Source organism: Macaca mulatta, chromosome 9 (assembly GCF_049350105.2).
Source record: "Macaca mulatta isolate MMU2019108-1 chromosome 9, T2T-MMU8v2.0, whole genome shotgun sequence".
NCBI classification, from domain to species: Eukaryota; Metazoa; Chordata; class Mammalia; order Primates; family Cercopithecidae; genus Macaca; species Macaca mulatta.
The window spans coordinates 104,130,117-104,146,052 of record NC_133414.1 but is presented as its reverse complement, the minus strand read 5'-3'; the positions used below and the strand labels follow the sequence as shown (position 1 = coordinate 104,146,052).

Sequence of the window (15,936 nt, the reverse complement as noted above, 5' to 3'; positions counted from 1 at the left end):
TGTAATAATTAGTAGAAAACAAGAATGTTCTGTTACTAATAATGAAATAAAATTTAAAAAAGAAAATAGGGGTGAGAAGTTTATTTTCTTAAATTTTGGCTTGTGCTGCTGAAAAACAGGATAATGGAGCCTGTGAAAATTCTGAAGAGAATTTTTGGGTACTTTCAAGGTCTTTCTAGATTTGAAATACTGATTCTTCAGTCTTAGTGGTTAAGAGTGAGGGTTTTTCAAATGTTTACCAACTGGTGAATGGATAAATTGTAGTTTGTCCATACTATGAAATACTACTCAGCAATAAAAAGAAACAAAATACTTATACATGTAACAACATGAATTAATCTCAAAAACATGCTAAGTGAAGGAAGTCAAACATACTGGTTTCATTAATGTGAAATCATAGAAAAGGCAAACAAAACTATGGTGAGAAGGGAGATTAATGCTTGCCAAGAACCATGAGTTAGGGGAGGGGATCAACTGCAAAAGCACACAAAGAAATTTTCAAAGGTGTTGAACTGTCATATCTTGATTAGAATGGTGGTGGTTATATGTCTATATATAATTATCAAAATTAATCAGATCATATACTTAAAGTGGATAAATTTTATTGACTGTAAATAATATCTTGACTTAAAGTAGGTGCTTTAGAGCCAGACTAAACCTGGATTCAGTCCCAGCTCTGCTGCTTAGTAGCTGCATAACTTTGGGCCAGTCATCTTCTTTGGACCTTGGTTTGCCCATCTGGAAATGTGTATAATGATAGCTGCCTTGGGAATTAGAAGACATATTAAGTACTTAGCATATGCCTGGAACATGATAAATTATCAGCAGGTTATTATTTTACTTTATGATAGTCATTCTCCTTTATAAAATACCCCAGTAATGCTAGTATTTTGCTTATCAGTCATTAGTATTAGTTTTTAGGTTTGCAAATACAATGGAAAGAAGATTTTTCTAAGAGTGAAAGAGAAGGGAAGGAAGAATTTTTAAGACATCCAAATGCTTAATATGTACAAAACAAAAACAAAAATAAAACAAATACTTAATGTGAATGTAGCAGATGAATATATATCCTTCCCCTTCAAGCATCTTTTTTACCTGCCACTTTCATGTTGTTCATGGAGAAATTGATATTTTCAATTATAACTTGCCTAGTTTGAGAAATGCTATCAAACATCAAACATTGGGTTAAAAGTGTCTTATCTGCCATTGTAAGACAAAGATATAGGAGGAGCATTTAGAGACAAACCCCAGCGCTCCTGCTGTGTAAGAATTTATAGTCTAATGAGGGAAAGGGGGACATTTTGATTCAAACTTTAAGATCTTAACCCATATTAAGTGAAATTTTTTCTATGACTAATACTCCAAGGCAAGCTGAAAGGGAACATTAGATGTTTGAATAGTTTTATGATGCCTACTGAAATGATTCAAAAAATCATTTTTGAATCAAAAAAATCATTTTTTGTGATTCAAAAAATAAGTTGCAAGGTGTTTCTTAAAAACTGATTTTATCACAAGGAAAGTAATTTTTTTTTGCTCTTATTGCCCAGGCTGGGGTGCAATGTTGTGATCTTGGCTCAATGCAACCTCTGCCTCCCGGGTTCAAGCGATTCTCCTGCCTCAGCCTCCCCAGTAGCTGGGATTACAGGCATGTGCCACCATGCCCGGCTAATTTTGTATTTTTAGTAGAGACAGGGTTTCTCCATGTTGGTCAGGCTGGTCTCAAACTCCCGACCTCAGATGATCTGCCTGCCTCGGCCTCCCAAAGTGCTGGGATTACAGGCATGAGCCACCGTGCCTAGCGTCTCCTACAGTCACTTTTAATAGTTTTGACAAAAACTTCCATGCCAATTAATAAAATGTTTTACTAAATTCTTTGAATCTTCCTTCCTTTTTCATCAGGCACAGCATTCCAGGGGCTCTGCCTGTTTTGAAAATGTTGTGTGCTGCATTGATCCACAATCGAGGGAATATCTATCTATCTCTACCTGCCTACCTACACCTCTGTCCCTTCCTCCCTCTCTCCCTTCCCTTTTTCTTTTTTTCTTGCTCTTTCTCATTTTTCGAGCCAGCATCATGGAATCTGTATGTGATATTACCTTGCTTAGAGAGACTTCCTCACATTCAGAGGAATCCATGTAACAGAAGAGTTCGTTTAGATTTAAACCCCATATCAGCAGTTTGGCAATTTCTTACAAAATTAAACATATTCTTACCATACAGTCCAGCAGTTGCACTTCTTGGTATTTACCCAAAGAAGTTGAAAATATATATCCACATAAAAACCTGCACATGGATGTTCAGAGCAGTTTTATTAATAATTGCCAAAAATTGGAAGCAACCAAGATGTAAATAAGCTGTGGTACATCCAGATAATGGAATGTTATTCAGCACTGTAAACAAATGAGCTATGAAGCCATGAAAAAACATGAAGGAACCTTAAATGCATATTACTAAGTAAAAGAAGACAATCTGAAAAGGTTTCATATGATTCCAACTATATGACATTCTGGAAAAGACAAAACTATGAAGATGGTAAAAAGATCAGTGGCTGCCAGAGGTTAACGGGGAGGGAGGGATGAATAGATGGAGCACAGGGGAATTTTTTTTCCTTTTTTTTTTTTTTTTTGGTGAGATGAAGATTTACTCTTGTTGCCCAGTCTGGGGTGCAATGGCTCAATCTCAGCTCACTGCATCCTCCGCCTCTCAGGTTCAAGAGATTCTCCTGCCTCAGCCTCCTGGATTACAGACATGCGCCACCATGCCCGGCTATTTTTGTAGTTTTAGTAGAGATGGGGTTTCACCTTGTTGCCCAGGCTGGTCTCAAACTCCTGACCTTAGGTGATCCGCCCGCCTTGGCTTCCCAAAGTGCTGGGATTACAGGTGTGAGCCACTGCACCTGGCCGAGCACAGAGGATTTTTAAGCCAGTGAAACTGTTCTATATGATACTGTAACAGTGGATACATGTTACACATTCATCAAAACCCATGGAATGTACACCAAGAGTGAACCCTAATGTAAACTGTAGACTTTGGATGATTATGATGTGTCAGAATAGGTTCATCAGTTTTAACAAAGGTACTATGGTAGGGGATGTTGATAATTGGGGAAGCTATGCAAGTGTGGGACTAGGGAGCATACACGAAATCTCTGGGCCTTCCTCTCAATTTTGCTGTGAACCTAAAAAGGCTCTAAAAATACAAAGTCTTAAAAAAAACAAAAGAGTAGAGCATAACATGCCCTTCCCTTGGGAAGTCACATTTATAAGAATGCAACCATTAAAACTTAGTGCAGGCCAAGTCATAAGGAATAACAGATGATCTATTTTAGTGTTGCCTCATATGCCCAGCAAAGTACCATGCCGTTAACATGAGAGTGCTGTTCACAGAGTACTTGTCACTGACCATACAAATCCACTTTTGGAATAATTCTTATATTTCCACCTGTAAAATACATGTACCTTTTAATTTTTATTCTGATGGATTGGAAATAAGTATTTTTTTCAATTTTTAATTATTCAGGTTTATGATTTAAAAGCTACAAAAATATTAGCACTGTGGATTTTCTGTACTATTTTTATAACCAGTGAACTAATTAAAATATTTGTAATGTTTCATTTTTAACTATTCAAATACAAACAGTACACAAATCATAAATACATAGGTTTAATATATTGCTCAATGTAGTACCACAAATTCAGCGTACCCGTGTAGCTCGTACCTGGATCAAGACCAAAACATTACTAACACTCCAAACTACACCCTTAGGCTCCTCTCTGGTTACTATCTCTAGCCAAGGGTAATACTACTCTGATTTATAAAAATTATAGGTAATTTGTATGGGCTCTAAATTGCTTAATATATATGAAACAGTAAAAGAATTCTATGTCTTAAAGAAAAAAGAATTCTATCTGTAAGACTGGTAATAGATGATAATTGGCCGGGCGCGGTGGCTCACGCCTGTAATCCCAGCACTTTGGGAGGCCAAGACGGGCGGATCACGAGGTCAGGAGATCAAGCCCATCCTGGCTAACATGGCGAAACCCCGTCTCTACTAAAAGATACAAAAAATTAGCTGGGCGAGGTGGCGGGCGCCTGTAGTCCTAGCTACTCAGGAAGCTGAGGCAGGAGAATGGCGTGAACCTGGAGGCGGAGCTTGCAGTGAGCCGAGAACGTGCCACTGCACTCTAGCTTGGGCAACAGAGCAAGACTCGGTCTCAAAAAAAAAAAAAAAAAAAAAAGTTGATAACTGAGAATTAAAGTTCTTAGAGGGAGTAGATGGACCTTTGAAAGAATATTGTCTTGTTATATCTGGTATAAATTCATCTTAGCATAGATAGGATATTAGAAAAATGAAATAAGTCACATTACTCTCTTTTTAAAAATGTGGAGTCAACCAGGCGCGGTGGCTCACGCCTGTAATCCTAGCACTTTGGGAGGCCAAGGCGGGTGGATCACAAGGTCAGGAGTTCAAGACCAGCCTGGCCAATATGGTGAAATCCCGTCTCCACTAAAAATACAAAAATTAGCCGGCATGGTGGTGCATGCCTGTAGTCCCAGTTACTCAGGGGGCTGAGGCAGAAGAATCTCTTGAACTGTGGAGGTTGAGGTTGCAGTGAACCAAGATCATGCCACTGCACTCCAGCCTGGGTGATACATGTGAAGCATTTTGAACTGTTCCCAGCACATAGGAAGCACTCATTAGCTGCTATGATAATCACTGTAACAGGACCAAGGCAGTACATAATAAATTCCACAATGAATGATAAAAACAAATCTAAGCCACTGGGTGTGGTGGCTCATGCCTGTAATCCCAATACTTTGGGAGGCCAAGGAGGGTGGATCACCTGAGGTCAGGAGTTCGAGACCAGCCTGGCCAATATGATGAAACCGTGTCTCTACTAAAATTACAAAAAATTAGCTGGGCAAGGTGGCAGGCACCTGTAATCCCAGCTACTCGAGAGGCTGAGGCAGGAGAATCAGTTGAATCCGGGAGGCAGAGGTTGCAGTGAGCCGAGATCATGCCATTGCACTCCAGCCTGGGCAACAAGGGCAAAACTCCGTCTCAAAAAAACAAAACAAAACAAAACAAAACAAAACAAAACGAAACAAAAAAAATCTAAGCATCTCAGATAGATCACTACCTGATATTGACTACCTATTCCATATGCCATCCTGTCTCTCTGATATCAGAGTTCCCAACCATCATGAACCAATTAGTCCCAGCACTTTGGGAGGCCAAGGTGGGTGGATCCCTTGAAGTCCAGGAGACCAGCTTGGGTGATATGGTGAAACCCTGTCTCTACAAAAGACACAGAAATTAGCTAGGGGTAGTGGTCCCAGCTGCTTGGGAGGCTGAGGTGGGAGAATGGCTTGAGCCTGTGAGGTGGAGGTTGTAGTGAGCAGAGATCTTGCCACTGCACTCCAGCGTTTGTGCCAGAGTGAGACCCTGTCTCAAAAAAACAAACCAACAAAACTCCCAGGTAGGTCTTTTGTAATTCTTCCTCTCTCCCAAATTCAACATGCTGCCCTCCACCCCTAAGCCTGTCTAGATCTATTAACTTCATCTATATTACTTGGATGTTTAGTGGTTGAAGACTTGTGTGAACAACAATCTCATTTATCCTTTATGGGTGTTAATGTCCGATGAGTAATTTTTACCTTAGTATTGCAGTCAGATTTGTTTTCATTGGGTATCTAGCCAGAAATCAGATATAATAGGAAAAAAATGATTTTGTTGTTTGGGAGAGAAATAAGTAGTTTTAAAATGTGGAGTATTTCCTTTCTCAATAGAGATTTTTCATTGGGATGTCAGGCAGCATAACATCCTTTGGGATGGGAAGAAGGGACAAAGAGACAAGTGATAGGATGTCAAAATTTATTTCATCTTTTAAGTGTTATATTCATCCATATAATTGTGGATGAAGCAAATTTGGGGGAAGGGTCAAGCTAGGAAGCTACCTACCATTTATTATACTTTTTGTAAGAAGAGGAATTCTAGGTTGCAAATAATAAACAGTATAAAAGTCCCTTAAATTGTTTTTGGAATGCACCCCCCTTTTGTAAATTATGTAAACAGTAAAAGCTATGTAAATTCAGGAGAGATTTTTTTCAGCTGGGCAGAGTGGCTCACCCCTGTAATCCCAGCACTTTGGGAGGCCGAGGTGGGGATCACTTGATGTCAGGAATTCAAAACCATCCTGGCCAACATGGTAAAACCCCATCTCTACTAAAAATACAAAAATTAGCCGGGCATGGTGATAGGCATCTGTAATTCCAGTTACTTGGGAGGCTGAGGCAGGAGAATCGCTTGACCCTGGGAGGTAGAGGTTGCAATGAGCCAAGATTGTGCCATTGCACTCCAGCCTGAGTGACAGAGCAAGTGAGACTCCATCTCAGAAAAAAAAAAAAAAAAAGATTTTTTTTTTTGTTGAGGGTTGTAGTACAGAAGGAATCAAGGAAAAAAAATAGAGCTTGAGCTGGATAATCCTTTCTAATATTTGAGTAGTGGGAAAGTGAAGAAGTTAAAGGTGTGGAGTGAGGGCATGTCTGATACCTGAGGAAAAGTGGAAAGTAGTAGAAGATGAGATTGACTTAGTGGTATTTCAACTCTCTGGCTGAAAAGTCTGAATTATTTTCCTATGGAATAAATAGTTTTCTTTTCTTTTCTTTAATTTTTGGTTTTTCGAGACAGAGTCTTGCTCTGTTGCCCAGGCTGGAGAGCAGTGGCACGATCTCGGCTCACTGCAAACTCCGCCTCCCGGGTTCACTCCATTCTCCTGCCTCAGCCTCCCGAGTAGCTGGGACTACAAGCGCCCACCACCACGCCTGGCTAATTTTTTTGTATTTTTAGTAGAGACGGAGTTTCACTGTGTTAGCCAGGATGATCTCGATCTTCTGACCTTGTGATCTGCCTGCCTCAGCCTCCCAAAGTGCTAGGGTTACAGGTGTGAGCCACTGCGCCTGGCCTCTTTTTTTTTTTTTTTTTTTTTGAGACGGAGTCTTGCTCTGTCACCCAGACTGGAGTGCAGAGGCGTGATCTTGGCTCACTGCAACCTCCACCTCCCGGGTTCAAGCAATTCTCCTGCCTCAGTCTCTTGAGTAGCTGCGACTACAGGCACCCGCCATCACGCCTGACTAATTTTTGTATTTTTAGAGAGATGGGGTTTCACCATGTTGGCCAGGCTGTTCTCAAACTCCTGACCTCAGGTGATCTGCCCACCTTGGCCTCCCAAAGTGCTGGGATTACAAATGTGAACCACTGGGCCCGGTCAGAAATAGTTTTCTTTAATGCTTAATATAATACACTGTAAATATAACCCCAAAGTATCTTCCTTCTTCAGTATAAGCTAGTTGTGTGACATTTTACACTTTTATTTATTTACTTATTTATTTTTATTTATTTATTTTGAGACAGTCTTGCTCTGTCGCCCAGGCTGGAGTGCAGTGGCGTGATCTCAGCTCACTGCAACCCCTACCTCCCAGGTTGAAGCGATTCTTCTGTCTCAGCCTCCTGAATAGCTGGAATTACAGGCATACGCTACCATGCCCAGCTAATTTTTTGTATTTTTAGTAGAGATGAGGTTTCACCATGTTTGCCAGGCTGGTCTAAAACTTCTGACCTCAAATGATCCTCCTGCCTTTACCTCCCAAAGTGCTGGGATTACAGGTGTGAGCCACTACACCCAGTCTGTTATGCTTTTAAGAAATGGATTAACCTCTAAATCGTTTTAAAAAACAGAACCTGGCCGGGCGTGGTGGCTCACGCCTGTCATCCCAGGACTTTGGGAGGCCGAGATGGGCAGATCACTAGGTCAGGAGATCGAAATACAAAAAATTAGCCAGGCATGGTGGTGGGCGCCTGTAGTCCCAGCTACTTGGGAGGCTGAGACAAGAGAATGGCGTGAACCTGGGAGGCAGAGCTTGCTGTGAGCCGAGATTGCACCACTGCACTCCAACCTGGGTGATGAGCAAGACTCCATCTCAAAAAAAAAAAAAAAAAAAAAAAAAAAAAAAAAAAATGGAGCCTGAGGTTTCAAATTTGAGAAACTTTCCACTCTGAAAATCATTTTACGTGACAGGATTTTTAGCGATACATGACACCATAGTCTAGCTCTATTAAACACTATAACAATACATTCTATAGGGCTGGAGTTTTAAAGAGGAAGAAAACCTTTAAAGCACTGTATTATTAAGCATGGCCTGAGGTGGACCCAGTGCCTTAATCTCATTTTACTTCTGCAGTTTGTTTTGTAGATCAAAAAGATATTACATTCCCCCATCTGTAATACTGAGTGGAAAGTAAATGGAGAGAGTAAGATAAACTTTACTGAGAATTGTACAGAAACACATTCTGTAAAGTAACAGCTGGTTGTATGAAATTTCTGTACATTTTTCAGGGGAATCTATGAAGAGAGAGAGAGAGTGTGTGTGTGTGTGTGTGTTTAGGGGGAATGTGTGTGTAGTAAGAAATTCAGAGTGACCACTGCATGGTACAGTTTTTAGTTATTTAGAATGAATAATTTTTTCTTATCTGGTGGTAAGATAAAGTACAAATGAAGATTTACAAATCAGTTTTTTAAAGTACTCTATGTCTGATATACATAATAGGCTCCAATATAAACCCTCATAAGACTTCTGAAACATCCATTGTATCTGTTCCAGTGGCTGCCACATCCAGTTAAATTTCTTTTTAAGATTGTGATTTAGCTTGTACTTCATAAAGGTTTTTTTTAAAAAAATATAGTGTTTGCAGTCAAGTTGAACAGTATCTTCATATCAATTAAATAATTCCAAGAATACATAGAAAAGCTTTGTGTGAATTTTTTTTTAATTTCTAAATTCACCATTTTGATACAAATACCCATGGTTTTCTTCTATGTTTACATGCAGCCAGGAGCTATGGGCGGAGACGAGGTAAATTTTTTTTTTTTAAATGAGATCTTTTGCTTGCCAAATTGTGAGTAAATATGAGTGTGTTTATGTGTGTGTGTATTTATACCTGTGTGTGTGTAAAACAATAATTATTATATGGTGTGATGTTTATCTTATTTTAGCAAAATAATTTATCACTTTCATTAAAATTACTTTTTGTTGTTAGTCGGTAATTTGTTCTTTTAATTATAAAAAAGATATAGCAAAGACTATTTCTCCTTAAAGTTTTTTGTTATATAGCTTATTGTGAATAAACATGAGGAAATAAAGGCCAAGCGTATGTATTTTTCTGCCCTGTATTCATTGTGTTCTTTTCATACAACTTGGAAGGCAGAACTTGGTTTTGGAGGGCAATTTTTGATCTTATTAGGTTGGCTGGTGAATTTTTTTCTGTTATATTCAGAGTCAGATTTACCCCGGAGGTAAATGAAGCTTAAGTTTCAGGGCCTCTCACTTGCTTAGACTCCTTCCAAAGTCTACCTAATTTTTGTGTTCTTTTTCTTAAAGAGGGACCCCAAAATAGGCTTTGGTCCCCATAAAACCTGCATTCTCTCCTGGTTATACCCAAACGAAGCAATATGACTTTCATTTGTGTAATGCTGTAACTGTTCTAAAGCATTTCCTATATCTGTAGTTTTTTCAAATAATTTTACGAAGTAGCTAGGAGAAGCCGGATGTAGTAGAAAGCATATGGGACTTAGGGTCAGACACGTAGGTTGTAATCACTGACTTATCATTTAGATTTGGTATGCTTATCTGTAAATTATGAGGTAATAAAACCAGTCTTGTCCTACTTCAGAGTATTAGTAAAGTTCTAGTTTAAAAAAAAAAAAAGGGAAATGAAAAGCTATCCATGTAAATTAAAAGTATTCCAGAAATGTAAGTTACTTTGGTGCTCATTTGCAGAAGCTGAAGGAGAAGTAGTAATTGACTTGCTGTGTGACCAAGTTAAAGCCAGAGTCAAGATCACAATCTGTGTCTTTTGGCTCTTTATTTGCTAATGTTTACCATTCATCAGGCTGTCTCTGACTTTGTAGTTGAGTCATGAAGAGAAGATAATGATGCTAAATTCAGAGTATTTTATTATGCTATTTAAAAAAATATTACAAATATTTTCTGCCTATGCTTATCCAAACAGTACTTTTATCATTTCTTTCGCAGCAAATATTTGTTGAATGAGTGACTATTGGCAGAAGCTAATATGTATGTACAGTGGATCATACAGTCCTTTTGCTTTTCATCATCATGTGGAAAAACATTTGTGTAAATGATTATTTTCTATCCATGGAAATAAATATCATTAAATTTTATTGCCTTCTTTTTAAATTTAAAAAAGTTAAAGCCTAGAAATAATGTTATTAAGACATATTTTGTACCATATTTGTTTCATGTTGCTAGAAAAATGATCGCTGTCAGGAAAAAAAGGAAATGCACTATTTTATATAGAAAATAGACACCATCTGGAGAATAGACAGCAGGGACTGACTTTTCCTCTTCTCACGTGCTAATCAGTCACCAGATCTTTTCAAGTTTTTCCCTCTCGTTTTCTCAGGTTTTGTCCTTCTCATTTCTGCTATTTTTGTTTCTCCTGTTCCATTTCTACAGCTTCATCTTTCTGAAACACCACTTTGTCTATGTCAACCCCATTGTCAATTCAGGGTCCCCATGATCTGGCTTCTGCCTCTTTTACCAACGTCATTATCTTCATTTTTCTCACCTCATCTTCCCCTGACCAATCTATTTGCTTTCCCACTGTCTGGCCATACAGGTCACCCTTCCTCTCATCTATGTATCTAAGGACTATCCTTATTTTACTAGTTCAAACCTAACCCTTTCCAGGAAGCCTTCCCCAGTTTCTTACAGACCGTGTTTTCCTCTGATTCTGTTGTCTTGCATTTTTCCTGCCTTTTCTGTATGCCCTGATTCTTCAACTGGGATAAGTTCTTTGAGGATAGTTGTCTTTAGTGCCTAACACTGGGCCGTATGTATAGTTAGCACTTATTAAGTGCTTATTGATAAGGATTATTTTGAAATAACACCCTACATTTATGCAGAGCAGAGTTTGGCATCATATTTTTTAAAAATTATTTTATTTTTATAAATAATAGCATATTAATACTATACATCAAGAATATAAAGTCACCTATAGTTTCTAAGCTTCTGAAAAAAATACTCATCCTTTTTTCATTTTACTTTCTCCCTATCTATTTGTGAGGTTGATTTTCTTGTTCTCAGAAGTCACTGTCTTCTTAGTATGAGGTGCTATACTAAATATTTCCTAGAATGACTTGGTCCCTGCTCTTGGTCTGCAGTTTGATAGGTATAGATGAAGAAGAGAATGATGAGAGAGAGAAAGAGAGAAGCACAAATGCTAAAAGACTGAATGTTGGCTTTCTGTAATAAAAAAGAATGGACAGAAAATGTTTTGTCCATGTTTTCAATAAGTATTTCATTTCCAAAGCTGAAAAAGAAGTCATCTTCCTTAAATGTAATGATATAACCATATGGGATGAAGTATGTCTAGATCTCATATCTAGAACGCTCATTCTCTGAAATGTATTCATTTGAGCCAACTCTGCATAATATACTTCTGAGGAATTGGCACACGTCCTCATGCTTATTTTTTCATGTGATCAGGGATTAAATTAATTTTTGATCCCTTTCCTCTAATTAACATTTAGACTTGCCCAAAAAGCATAAAAATTAAGCTTGCTGATGTACGTTACTTCCCTCTACCTATGATTAGGAATAGAACTGGAGCTATAGCTCATTTTCTACGTGTTACATAAACACATTGGTAAATTTTTTTCTTTTTTTGAGACAGAGTCTCACTTTGTTGCCCAGGCTGGAGTGCAGTGGCATAATCTTGGCTCACTGCAACCTCCGCCTAATGGGTTCAAGCGATTCTCCTGCCTCAGCCTCCCAAGGAGCTGGGACTACAAGCTTGCACCACCATACCTGGCTAATTTTTGTATTTTTAGTAGACATGGGGTTTCACCATATTGGCTAGGCTGGTCCTGAACTCCTGGCCTCAAGCCATCCGCACGTCTCCTAACATGCTGGGACTACAGACATGAGCCACCGCACCTGGCCATGTTGGTAAATTTTCTAGGAACAGAAAAAAAGGGAATGTAATGTATGTGAAAGTTTTGAGTTCTATTGGCCAGTGAACTTTTACACCTCTCCTGATAAGTGTGAAAAGTTTCCTGGGATAAGTAGTATTTCAGGACCTATTTGGACAATGGAATAGGAATGGGAAGCAAGACATTCTAGTATGTATTTCTCCTTAGAAGAAAGCTTAAAGATGAGATTGCCATGACCAGATGCTTAGAGTACATATCTCTGAGTGTATGCTGTGGGGCCAGCTGGAGAGGAGAAGCTGGTAGTAAGACGATCTATGCTGCCTTAATGAATGTTTTTGAAACAGAAGGTGAAACTCCTGGACACAGATATTGTCAGGCTTTAGAAAGAGGGTTTTATGATAAAGTAATGAAAGCAGGAGATAACTTGAACATCAGCTCAAGGCTTGGATGGGGGCATTGAAGGTGGACTCTTAGCAAACCAAGTGCTTCTAGTAATGTAGTTGAAGCAGTAATAATGAGAAATGAGAAGAATTATATGTAAAAGAATAAGATTTGAAAATAAATATCAGTTATGTATAGTTTAAAAATACCCAATTTATATCTATTTTTATTTTGTTCCAGTAGACAAACCTTGATTTCATTTGTGGAATAAGAATCACACCAAAGAATCTTACCATTTTTCTTTGGTAGTATTCTGCCTTTGATAAGCTTTAATATGTGTCTTCCTATACAACTGCAACCGCTGTTAGAAACTAGTCTACCAGGTAGTGTCACTTAAGACTTTTGCCTACACATTTAATATATGCTGTGCTTTTCATTTCACATGAGAATGAATTTTTATGGTCTCCATGAAACTCTTGTCCATAAGTGGACATGTTGGCTATGCCAGTATTTTTGATGTTTAACAGAATTTCCTAGTTATAGAGCAGTAAGGAGAATATGAAAGGTCCTTTTAACAATGCAAATGAGAAAATACAACTAGTCTACCAGGTAGTGTCATTTAAGATTTTTGCCTACATATTTATATTGTGCTTTTCATTTACATGAGTATGAGTTTTTATGGTCTCCGTGACACTCTTGTCCATAAGTAGACATGTTGGCTATGCCAGTATTTTTGTTTTTGTTTTTTGCTTTTTGAGATGGAGTCTCGCTTCATTGCCCAGGCTTGAGTACAGTGGCGCAATCTCGGCTCACTGCAACCTCCACTTTCCTAAGTTCAAGCAATTCTTCTGCCTCAGCCCCCCAGAGTAGCTGGGATTACAGGCACGCACCACCATGCCCGGCTAGTTTTTGTATTTTTAGTAGAGATGGGATTTCTCCTTGTTGGCCAGGCTGGTCTCAAACTCCTGACCCCAGGGGATCTGCCCACCCCAGCCTCCCAAAGTGCTCGGATTATAGGCGTGAGCCACCATACCTGGCTCATGCCAGTATTTTTGATGTTTAACAGAATTTCCTAGTTATAGATCAGTAAGGAGAATATAAAAGGTCCTTTAAACAATGCAAATGGAAAAATACAAAGAATGATTAGAGTTACTGCTATAAATGTACTCCTGCATATATTTAGTTCATAAAAATATATTGATATTAATTGGTTACTTAATTGATAACAAAAGTTCTAAAATCCAATCAGACAAACTTGTGTGCTGAGTTGAAGTTGAGTATTTCTGTCAAAAGCCTGCTTAAGGGAAGAGAGATCAGCTATTCCAGTGAGACCATGCTAGAAGCATACCATCCTGCTAATTCAAATCCAGTTGTATGAGCTTGCTTGTTTAAGGGTATGGATGATTCTAGAATAAAACATGGACATGAATCGGAGAATTTTCTGAATGTTCATGGTTATAATATCTGAAAATGTTACTGCTCATAGTAATAGGAAAATTTGAGCACAGACAATAGTGAGGGGAAGATGACTAGTTTTTCACTTTTATGGGAAGTTAATCTGGGAGGGACCAAAAGAAAGACTGAAGGAGGGATTTTCTGGGCCTTACACCCAAATTTTGCTCATTAAGTGTTTTCATACCTGTATTGTACTAGACTCCAGATGTGGTCTCTGACATTGCTTAATGGTCACTCTAGTAGGGAGAGAGACAATAAATAAGTGAAACTAATATTTTTATTCTTAACAGTCGTGATAAATACTAGGCAGAAAAGAATAGGGGAGTCCCTCCAAGGTAGGGAGGTCACCTCTGAAGAGGTGATATTTAAACAAACTGAAAGGATGGAGGGACAGCTATCTAAAACTTTTTTTTTTATTAAGGAAATTTTCAAATATATACAAATATAGAATACTTTAATGACCACCAATATATCCATCATCAGCTTCAATTGTTATCAGCATTTTTGCCAGTTTTGTTTCATGTATTCTCTTCCCTTTCTCCCCAGGAATATTTTAAAGGGAATTTCAGGTATTATGAGACAGATAGCTAGTTTAAAAGGGGAAGGTGGAAGGAACTGCATTTGTAAAAGGCTTGAGGCAAAGTACAGATACATGCTACAACATAAACCTCGAAAACATTACACTAAGTGAAAGAAGCCAATCTCAAAAGTCACATATTTGTGTGATACCGTTTATATGAAGTGTCCAGAATAGACAGATGTATTGAGACAAAACGGGGATTAGTGGTCGCCTAGGGCTGAGAGATTGGGGGAAAACGAAGAGGGACTGCTAATGGATTAAATGGATCAATTTGGATTAAATGGATCAATTGTATAATATGAGAATTATATTTTGAAAAAGTCATGTTTCTTTAAAAAAAAAAAAAGGCTTCAGGCAAGAAAGGGCTTACTTTGAGGAAGCCTAGAATGGCTGATACTTGGTAGGTGATGGAGGAGTATGTCTTAAGATGAGTTTGGAGGAAGGAAAGAGAATCTGATCTTGCTGGACATTAGCTCCTGGTAAGGATTTTGAACTTGGTCCAAGTACAAGAGGAAATCTTTGAAGCTTTAAAGCAAGGTCAAATGATTGGATTTATGTTTTTTAAAAGAGCACATCTGGTTGCTGTTTGGAGTGGAGTGGAAAGAGAAGTGGGTTGCCTGGTTAGGAGGCGATATTAAGCATGAGATGAGGATAGTTAGGATAGGGTGATGGCCGTGGAGTTGGAGAGAAGTGAACAAATTAAAGATGTATCTTGGAGAATGGGATCAACAGTGGCATTTAACAGATGGTGTCAGGTTGCTGAATTAACCTTGGAGAGTAAATAAGAAGGAAAACTCAGAAATGATTTTGAGATTCTGGCTTGAGTGATTGGGTTAATTGTAATGCCACATATTGAAATGGGACTGGGAGAGAATAAGTTTAAGGTAGATGTCAAAAGTTCACTTGTAAACACATTAAGTTTGTGATGCCTAAGAAATACCAGATATTAATATGAAGTAAATCTATATTTATGTAAGATTTCTGTGTAATAAAAGGGATTCTCCTGTCTGCAGGGAATCTGAAAGCCTGTCATCTAGTTAAACTCTCTCATTATGCAAATGAGACCATAAGTGAAATGTTTTTTGTTCAAAATCACATACTGGACACTAGGCTGGAAACTATCTTGACTTCTAGGGAATATATATGTATTTTATGAGGGAGTTATGCCTCATAATTCCTTTTTCTTAAACCCCCAAAGTGACTGATTTCTGAGCTACTTGCAAGACTAAAATGAAAAGAGTCAGGCTTGGAATAGAAGTGCTGGGCCAGAGGTACCCTGGAGCTGCTGGAGTGATGGCAGAGGCCTTGGTGGGAGCTCAGAGGTGAGGTCCTAGCAGCTTTGACAGCATAGTTTGGCCAATAGACTTTTGTTTTTCCATCATTTGCTGAAGGAAAGGGAACCTTCTGGGGAGGAATTATCTTGGACAAGCCTTCCATGCTTAACTAATGCTTTGCAAGTCTTCTATTTGGCACTTTTCCTACAAGCTCGTTTGGTTTTAAGCCATC

At 38.4% G+C, this 15,936-nt stretch overlaps 1 protein-coding gene and 2 long non-coding RNA genes across 18 annotated transcripts in view; 1 reads left to right on the top strand and 2 right to left on the bottom strand.

Annotated features, from left to right (window-relative positions):
• Nucleotides 1-15,936, top strand: part of CPEB3 (cytoplasmic polyadenylation element binding protein 3) — a 242,984-nt gene that overhangs the window by 117,030 nt on the left and 110,018 nt on the right. For 4 of the 16 annotated variants that reach the window (XM_077946780.1, XM_077946776.1, XM_077946773.1 and 1 more), the window contains one exon: nt 8,890-8,913. The exons of the other annotated variants lie outside the window; for them this stretch is intronic. In XM_077946780.1, the coding sequence (XP_077802906.1) occupies nt 8,890-8,913 (24 nt within the window). The remainder of the gene's footprint in view (nt 1-8,889; nt 8,914-15,936) is intronic. 16 annotated transcript variants of the gene reach the window in all.
• Nucleotides 1,611-3,930, bottom strand: LOC144331185 (uncharacterized). The gene is made up of 2 exons (XR_013398146.1): nt 2,204-3,930; nt 1,611-1,805 (listed from the first exon to the last, which is right to left on the bottom strand). It is a non-coding gene; the product is annotated as an uncharacterized LOC144331185 (long non-coding RNA).
• Nucleotides 5,007-15,936, bottom strand: part of LOC144331184 (uncharacterized) — a 57,896-nt gene continuing 46,966 nt past the window's right edge. The window contains exon 2 of the long non-coding RNA XR_013398145.1: nt 5,007-5,293. This is a non-coding gene — a long non-coding RNA (uncharacterized LOC144331184). The remainder of the gene's footprint in view (nt 5,294-15,936) is intronic.